Below are 9,263 nucleotides of genomic sequence, written 5' to 3' on the forward strand. Positions count from 1 at the left end.
TGATGACTGTTGTGCATGGCACCACTGACAGAGTGCTCCGACTGAGGAAACATTGACAGGCTTTGATCAACGCTGAGACAACAGCTGGGCTTTCTGTTTGGATTATTTATGAGAAAAGGCCGACTGAAGCCGTTTCCTGTGTTGGATCATGGGATGTTATTCGTGGCAGGGCGGCCAGAACAACGCTCACGTCTTGTGTCACTCAGCTCTGAGACTCATGTACAGAGACGCGGGACACATCATCGTGTTCTTTACCAGAGCACTGGCCCGTGTGCTCTCACAGTGAGGAGCGATCAGCACTGACATGTACTCTTTTATAAAGCTATTTAAAAAGCTCCTCATCTCAGCTCTGGTCACACACGCTCCCAGTCATGGCTCACAGACACAGAGGTGGAACATCTGCTTTCTGTTCGCCCTCAATACTTTGAATTTGAAGGTGACCACATTAGACTTATTGATTTTAGTTGTTCTCTCCGTTTTTCTTGTTTTATTGATCGTTGCCCTTTCGTCTCTTATCATCGTCCTGTTCTATCCATGCTTCCTCTCGTGTGCTCCCAGCCAGCCTTCTCTCAGGATTTTACTGTATCTGCTCTATTGTTGTCTGTAAATGAGGGTTCTCCCTCAATGTGATTTAAATTTGGATCCCGTTGGAATTGTGCCATTAATGACACACATGATTAGTTTGCATGGGTCAGGGCCGTATACATACATTATTAGAATCACACCTTGATGTTGGGTTGTGATGTCACCCTGCTCGCTCCTACAGAGCTGACCTTTAACCTCTTACTTTAATGTATGTGATGAAAAAAGCCACAGGTTCATCTCTCCGCTCGTCTCCTCTCTCACAGGACCCGTACAAGCCTCTCACACCTCCGTCCTGGAAGACAGAACAACACCGTGTCCCCCGTGTTGGAGAGAGGAGGTGAGACAAACAAAGAGTATAAACTGTATACACTACTCATACTGTAAATCAGAATAATGACCACCTGCAAACAGAGCAGGAAACAGACCCGCCAAAATAAAAGATCAAAACTGAAGCAGAAGAAGAAATATCAAAGGTTGGTGCTCAGCTTCAGTCACTGAAAGACTGAATTATTCATGTTTTCCTTTTGTGTGTTAAAACAAAAACTATTGTGTGTGCAGTGATGGTCACACCAAACTCCATTCAAAAAAACATCATTTTAAAGTCGTGTTCTTGTCGTCTCACAGACAGACCCGACAAAGCCTGAGCTCAGACTTTACAACCCTGCCTCCTGATGTAGTTCTCTCAGCATCCTCTCAGCCTGTTTATTGTCATTAAATCTCAGTAACATCTGTTTGTTGTGGCTTCATAGCGCTGTAGTGAGACAGATCTCAGCCCACCTGTGACTTGCTAGATACAGTGAAACTGCCACTCAGCGGAGACAGATGGACAGGCGCTCCACAGCTGAAACAGAACGCCGGTAGTTGGTGTCCATCAGAGAAATCCTGGTACTGACCCGAGCTAACAGCTCATCACACTGGGCACTGGTCAGCCTCGAGGAGCTGGAAGCAGCAGGAGAGTTCATCAGACACAGCTCAGGAGGAGGAGGGAGGTTAACCAGCTGTGATGTTACAAACTCTGACATGAAATGAACTCACTGTCAAACTAGCGCGAGTAACCCAAGGCTTAAACTTCCCCTCACCTGTGGTCTGAACATTTCTCAGTGATCGATGCTTTAACCCTGTTTCTGTCCCTCACACCTCAGAGCTCAGACTGTTGAAGGTCTGGACCAGCCACCCTCCGTCCCTCCTCACACTCTTCCTCTGAAGAACTCTTCTTCATCATCCGGCGGAGACATGAACCCCAGCAGACATGTCCTCCACCCTTCTGTCCCCTGTCGTCCTCAGCCAATCAAGAGCAGCCCTGTCCCCCTCCCCTGGCCTCTGTCTGAGTCCTCTGACTGGGTCTCTGCTCCAGGGACCAGCGTGGTGATACCACCTCATCTCAAATCAAACCTGCTACGCTTCCCCAGCCTCATCCAAACAGGCCAACCTGCCGGCCCCAGGAGGCCGGCTTTTGGCTCTCCTTGGCACAAGCAGAACACTCTGAAGCCCCCCCCCAAAGAGCCCACGGTGCTGTTCAGGTTGAGGAGTCTGCCCGGGCAGGGCGAGAGTCAGAACAAACTCCAGGAGAAGAAGGAGACCTCAGCATCCAGGGCTGAGAGGGGGTCCATAGACGGGCTCAGAGAGGCGTGTGAGGGGCCTCTGGACCTGTCAGAGCGAGGGAAGATTGAGTCCAACCAGACACCCAGAGAGTATTCACCTCTGACCTCACATGCTGCAGAGAGAGTCCAGGTCAGCCCAGACAGGGACCTGAAGACACATCCATCAGTACAGAGTCCAGAAGCCTCTCCTTCTCTTGTCGCCCCTCCCTCATCCTCCTCTTCATCACCAGCCAAACAACACGAGGAAGAGCCCCCTACTCGCCACAAGCACAAGGTAACATGGGGCCTTCAGCTTCAGCATGTAAAGACAGAGACGTAAAGACGAGACGCTCAGAGTGATGTTGTGTCTCTGCAGGAGGTCACAGAGCAGAGGGACGAGCTGAACGGACAGGCGGAGCCGAGGAACGGGAAGAAGGTGCCTGTCCTCACCTTGTCTCTGCGTCCAGGTACAGACATTACATTCATACCTGAGAGTGTGTGTGTATGTGTGTGTGTGTGTGTGTGTGTGTGGCATCCATATATTAAGTGTGCACAGGTGAGTAACACTCCTGTGTCGTGTGTGTAACAGTAGTCGTGCTGGAGACTCTAAACTCTGCTATGCAGAAACAAGAATCAGCAAACAGCAAGGTGAGCGAGTACAGCACACTCAGCACACAGGTACATCTCACCTGTTTTAGGTTTATGTTCACCTGTTCTCCTCTGCCTCGTCACAGTCATCCTCACCTGCAGCAGAGACAGTAAGCAGCTCTGAGGGGCAGGACGAGGAGGAGGAGGGTGAGTCCTCACCAGAGACTGACCAGGGCAGGAAGAGGAAGAGGGCGTCTGTGGAGACGGAGACGGACAGAGACTCAGAGACGGACAGTACGAACATTTAAAGTCTTCATATTCTCTCTCTGGACCTGGTCTCAAATCACACCTCCTTCTAAAGCTGGGTGGAGGTCTGATTCTGCTGTGTTCATCACTCTTAGACTTCTGGTTCCGTTCACACACAGATCACATTTCAGGGCACTTTTGGTAAAGATGGAGTCATACCTGTGGTCAGGCTACCTGATGTAGGTGGACTGTCCTTACGTACTTACTTCCTGAAAGCTCTCAAACAGCACACTGAAGAAGTGAACTCACCAGATGTGAAGAACAGCACGTTTCTTCTGAACCCTCTCTTCTCCTGCTCTCTGTCCCCCCGCCTTAAAGAATCTCTCCTGTTTCCTCACAGACATCCGGCCGGAGAGGAAGATCCAGATCTCAGTGAGGAGCGAGGAGGAGAGCCCCAGCTAAGGACGATCACTGTAACCTACTTTGACTGGTTGTTTTGACCCTTAGGGGGCGCCAGAAACAAGCTGTGAGCACAAAACTAAGATTTCATTGCTTTAAAAACAGGCCAAACTAACAACAGGAAGCATGTTCACAGAGCCAGTGTTCATTTAGTGGCTCTGCACTTATTATATGTAAAGCAAATATTCACTCTCTGTTAGCTTCTGTCTGTTTAGCTGCTAAGCGCTCCACCATGCTCACCAGCTGCTTCTAACTGTGTGTGTCTGTGACTCTGCAGAATGAATCTGCTACTGCAGGTAGTCATGTGATCCACAGGTGACATATTGATCACCTGACAGAGCAGAGACCTGATCGCAGAGACGTGATCGCAGCTCAAAGCATCCGAGCTTCACGTGTTCATGTTTTACAGTCGCTGTGATGCTGCAGATCTCCTGAAGTGCTGTTAGTGCTCACCTGACACGCACAAGTCAAACACAACCAATCACAACAAACTGAAGAAAAGCTAAGCTAGCGTTACTTACAGTGGAGCAGCAGGGCTTTCTGTTTTAGACCACATTAGAAGATATGAAACGTTAGCATCAGCTGAAACACAGGAAACTGAAGCAGCTCGTCCAACATCCTGACGCACCTCAGAAACACAAACACACCAGTTCACAAAGCTTTAGCTCCGAACCCTCCGTCAGCCACAGCCGGGTGCAGTCGCAGAGGTCTGCTCCACGCTGGCTCTGTTTTGGTCTCCACCCACTCCTAAGAAACAGAAGCCTTGTAATTAGCGAGTGGCTAACTTTGTCAGTCACACAGCTTCCTGCTCCCACAGAGCGTCTGTGGGTCTGTCTGTCACTCTGTGTGCTCATACAGCTTGAGAGCAAAGCAGCAACGAGTGCTCTCACTACTTCCTTTATCTGCCTCTGAAAGCAGAACACAGTCAGTGTCTGTGGACTCTTTTAAAACTCAGTAATAATGCAGTGATTGTAACAGCAGGGAGGTTCATGTAGGATTCCCCTCGTCTGATCAGAGAAAGGAGCACTCTGTGAAGAACTGAACAAAGCCCCGCCGTCGTCTCAGACGATCAGGCTCCAGCAGAGAGAGCGTGTGATCATACAGACTCTGTGAGTTAGTGATGATGAGATGTTCTACAGAGAACACTGGAGAGAAAGAGAAGTGAGTCTTCACTGAGGGAACCTGACGTTCAGCTCTGCTGGTTCTTCACTCACACACTCATTCATACTGTTAGTATTCAACCAGGACTGTCAGTGAGGGCAGCAGCACAGTAACATAAAACACATCTCACATGTTAAACAAAAGAAGAAGCACACAGCAGCCCTCAGGACGCCTGCAGACGTTCCTGCATCACACAGAGCAGACGGAGCACCGACTGGCACGCCCTGATCCCGAAGACGTCACGGTAACAGAAGTGATGACTGTTCACTCTGAATGATCTGTAGATCAAAAACATGCTCATGAATAAAATCGTGCTGATGTTGAACAGTTTGACGAGGCCGATCATCTGAGCACAGACGGAGCTCCGTGTTAACAGGATCGTGGCCTCTGACTGTGTGAAGATTCAGCGCGTGCTCGTCGCTGATCCGTCATGGAGGGAAAAACAGCAACGAGCTGAAAACAGTCAGTCTTACCTTCACCTCGCTCTGAACTCCTTTATGAACTTTATATTCTATTGATCACTGGGACCAGTTAAAAACACAGAATCTGGAGTTTCATTAAACACAACAAACCAACAGTAACACAGTCACACGTTTTACAACACGTTTCAGAACACTTTCACACCACAGCCACCCTGAACGCAGCACATGAGGGCGGCCCAAGTTTCCGTTAGAAGCTTAATAAATGATGTTTTCGGGTTCAGTGATGGTGTTAGTGATTGAGGATCAGGAGGGGCTGATCACGTCACCCTCTGTGCACCGTGTTCTGTGTTCACTTTCCTGGCATCGCCGTCACTGCTGGGTTATTTCTGCCGCACAGCGCCTCCCCTCCCCCGCCCGTCTTTAGTGACCAAAGAAGAACAGGAGAAAAAACTGGTTCCTCTTCCTCTTTTTCATTTTCAGAACGCACACATTTTGCAAGTATGAACTTTCCACTCACAGCTGTGAGCGGGCGGTGAGCCGGCTGGATGGAGGCGATAAACAGTTTAATAAGCTCTCTGTACAGCGCTCAGTCAGCGTGTCAGCGCGTCTAAATGTGTGACATGTTTCTGTAATGGAAATATAAATGACAATATTTGCTCTTCCTGTTTCGTGCTCATTGTGTGTCCTGTGTGAGAGGCTGTGAGCTCTGACCAGAAGCTCTGTGTACGTTCACCACCTGTTACAGGTGTTTGCTCTGTGTGATGCTGAAATAAACTGCTTTATTAAATATGAAGCTCACATTCATTGAACTCCTTTATTTTCTACTCACCTGTCACACACAGAGAGGCTGTGATTATCATATACAAGTATATTATATAGTATATATTACATAAAGGCAATAACTGCTGCTTTGACCAGCATCAATATTCATGATATAAACACAATCATAACTTAACAAATGTCAGGAGGTCAGGAGGTCAGGGTTCAAACAGGGCTTAAACCCGGGACACCAGAGTCTGAGTTCTGTGTGTAACGTCGCTCATGTACATCCTCCTCATCCTTAATGAACAGTTGTGGTGCCTTAAACTAACCGAACTGTGACAGCTTCAGCACCTGCGGCAGGTGTTCTGTGTGCATGTGGAGGCGTGAGGACTCTTCCTGTGCTTCATCGAGGATAACGACCTCTGTGGGCGCCTGAGGTCAAAGACCTGAGTGAAACGTGGTCCGGCTCACGGTCCACTGTGAACATTGTTGTTAAATGTGATCATTTTATAACTGTAATCATAGCATGCATTCTGCACCTGAGCAGGTGAGCAGCTCATTTGCTCTGAGCGTATCCACCTGTAAGCTTGACTTTAGTTCAGATCTGGTCATGCTGTTAATGCACGCTTATTAAAACTGTAATAATAATAACTCTTCACTTCAGCACGCATGATACATGTGACATCAAGTCATTGTTGAAAGTATAAATGACTGGAAACAGGAAACAGGGTTAATGATTGATCACCCGTCTCTGACATCAGATCACAGCTCAGTTAGCTGATAAGTTAATACTCTGTGATGCAGGTGTTCGTGTCTTCACTGTGTGATGTTTGTCACACACGAAGAGCTGCTGCTCGTGTCGTGTTATAGTCCCTAAGGTTCATTTATTAAAGGGCGGCAGCTCGCTGAATACTGATGAGTGTTCTGGGAAACACACGAAGCATCATGACAGACATTATGCAAAGCAGCTGTGGTCTCATGATGAGGATGTCGAAACCAGAGGACACTGTCTGTACTGTTACATGTAGCCGCTCTGTGGTCAGCGCGCAGTTAAACCGTCTACACATTTAAACTGGGAGAGACCAGAGCAGGTCACATGACGAGCAGCAGAGCCTCAGTCCTGTCAAAGGTCAGGGTGTCTGTCAGAAAGGTCGAGATATTCACTCTGATTCAGGGGTCAGCTGTTCTCGTAACCTGACCCCGGACAGGACAGTGCGTTAGTCAAACTTATTATTATTATGTGACATTTTATTTTGTTCATGTAAGGCCAAGCTGAGGGCAAAGCTAGCATGGGATGCGCTATCAGCTATTAGCACTGTTTAGCTAATGTTAGGTCAGGCAAGCCTTAGAAACAAGCTAACATGAACTTACAGCATCTTTATCTGTTTGTGTGACAGACCTCACCTGCAATGATAAAGTGAGACGAGTTCAGCAAACTGTCAGTGACACACACAGTGAACACCACCCTCTGTCCTCACACAGAAACCCTCCTGTGAGTCCTCCCCAAGGACGCTCACAAATTAGCATTTCAATTAATATCACAGTTAATTACTAGCTACAAGCTAACAGCTCAGCCTCCTTCACCTCTCTGCAGCTCCACCCAAGGCTTCAAAACAGCCACAAAACAATGGGTGGCTGCGTCCTCTTGTATACAGTCTATGTTCACCAAGCAGAACCAGGCGACCTCCTCTCTGTCCTGACGAGAGGGGAGAGACTCTCTGTAGACCCTCTCAGCTCCATGTCTCTTCCTTCTAGTGTCTTTGTGGACCCTAAACACAGCCCCCTTCTCCCCCTTCTCCCCCTGGTCCCCCTGGTCCCCCAGGATGTTAAAGACATGCAGCAGTTATTCTAAAGTTTCCAGCTGTGTGTTCGTCAGCAGGACAAACACAGCCTGTAAGGTTAAACAGACTGACCCGCTCTCTGCCTGTGTGCTGTGATTCTCTGTGTGTATTTACAGTATCTGTAGATTTCACCTGGTAAATGAGGAACTGTAGTTTAAATAGAGGCACAAAGTGAGGCCTGCGTATCGGAGTGGCTCGCTGTGTCTGCAGACATCATCTGCACATCTGTGCTTCTGTCTCTTCATCCCTCCTGCTGAGGGTTTATCTCTGTTTATCCTCCATCAGTGTTAAACTCTTTTATTCTACCTTTGTGTGTTTGTTTCTCATCTCATTCCGTTCATCTTGTCCTCCCCCCTCTATGCATCCCTTCACTCTCAGAGGAAACTCGCTTTCTAATCCGGGCTGTTGATTAAGGATTACAGCAGCAGAGCGGGGAGCGCTCTCTCTCCGCCCACGCCTCCGCCCACAGGATGAGCTGAGAGCTGTCAAACCATCATTTGAATACATGTTAGAGCTGCACACCATGCAAATGTGTCCCTCACATCTGTCCACCAGCCATCTATCTGTTTATCCATTCTTCCCTCCATCCGTCGGCTCCCGTCCAACATGACACCTGCAGAGACAAAAACTAACTTCACCAGGTGTCAGAACAGCCGAGGATTTAATAACTTGAAGACATCAGCTTCACTACATCATAAATATGTTGAACAGACAGTTTGGTAACTTCTCCATCCCTGTCTCTAACACTCACTGGATGTAGCCACTCTGACGTCAGCCGTTGTTTATTAACTGCCATTCTGTGCCTTGAGTTTCAGTTTGGCTGAAGCAATCTTTGTTTTCTGGAGCAGGAAGAGACCATATTTGGGCAAAGCTGGAGAGGAGGGAGGGGTTAGCAAACGCTAAGTTATCAAAGCTAAACAGTCTGAGGCTAATTCATCATCAGCTGCTAATGAGCTAGTTAGCCATCATGTTTCCTACAGAGTGAGACTGTGTTTGTGGTTCATTCGTTTCTTTATCAGACTGAAGAAGCTGAGAGACAGAGGAGCGTAGAGGACTCACTGTGAGCGAGTGAAGGAAGCGGGTGGTCTTCTCATCGACACGCTCCGTCCGGAAGCTTTCCAGGGAAAAGCCAACAACAGTCCTGACTCCCTGCACGGCCGCCACAAATAAACAAACCTTCCATAAACACTGAACAAGCTAACAAGCTAACAAGCTAATGAGTGCATCTGAGTAAAATAACAGTATAATGTGAAGAAGATGTGTAGAAACAGTGTGTGAGACGTGTTGGACGCTCTGTTCGTCCAATAAAGCACACACAGATTATCTGTCTGATATTTACATGAACAAATCTCCAAAAGGCTCCAACAGCACAAACACGGCCCAGAGGTTACGTTCAGTGACTGAGTTAGCTGAGGGGACACCTAGCAGACAGCTAGCAGCTCCCACCTGTCACTCAAAGAGGCCACGCCCCTAATGATGCATCACTGTAAGCCTTAATATAATGTAAACAGGTGAGTTATGTAGTTGTTCCGTTATAATGTAGTGGCTGTGTGGTGTGTTCCTGCCACCTGTAAGCCTCGCAAACGTTCACTAACTGTACAGTTGTTGACGGACTAACA

The 9,263-nt window shown here is 48.0% G+C and overlaps 1 protein-coding gene across 5 annotated transcripts in view; it reads left to right on the forward strand.

Annotated features, from left to right (window-relative positions):
• The window catches only part of rbbp8l (retinoblastoma binding protein 8-like), a 13,680-nt gene extending 7,870 nt beyond the window's left edge, over positions 1 to 5,810 (forward strand). For 3 of the 5 annotated variants that reach the window (XM_069660982.1, XM_069660983.1, XM_069660986.1), the window contains 6 exons: positions 849 to 922; positions 1,728 to 2,460; positions 2,542 to 2,632; positions 2,755 to 2,813; positions 2,900 to 3,047; positions 3,400 to 5,810. In XM_069660982.1, coding sequence (XP_069517083.1) covers positions 849 to 922; positions 1,728 to 2,460; positions 2,542 to 2,632; positions 2,755 to 2,813; positions 2,900 to 3,047; positions 3,400 to 3,461 — 1,167 coding nt within the window. In that variant the 3' untranslated portion in view covers positions 3,462 to 5,810. Of the gene's footprint in view, positions 1 to 848; positions 923 to 1,727; positions 2,461 to 2,541; positions 2,633 to 2,754; positions 2,814 to 2,863; positions 3,048 to 3,399 lie in introns of those variants that run through there. The other 2 variants (XM_069660984.1, XM_069660985.1) reach the window with 2 other exon arrangements.
• The last annotated feature ends 3,453 nt before the right edge of the window (positions 5,811 to 9,263 follow it).

Source organism: Semicossyphus pulcher, unplaced genomic scaffold (assembly GCF_022749685.1).
Source record: "Semicossyphus pulcher isolate SPU_LCO1_2020_fin unplaced genomic scaffold, fSemPul1.0.p SCAF_13, whole genome shotgun sequence".
Lineage (NCBI taxonomy): Eukaryota > Metazoa > Chordata > Actinopteri > Labriformes > Labridae > Semicossyphus > Semicossyphus pulcher.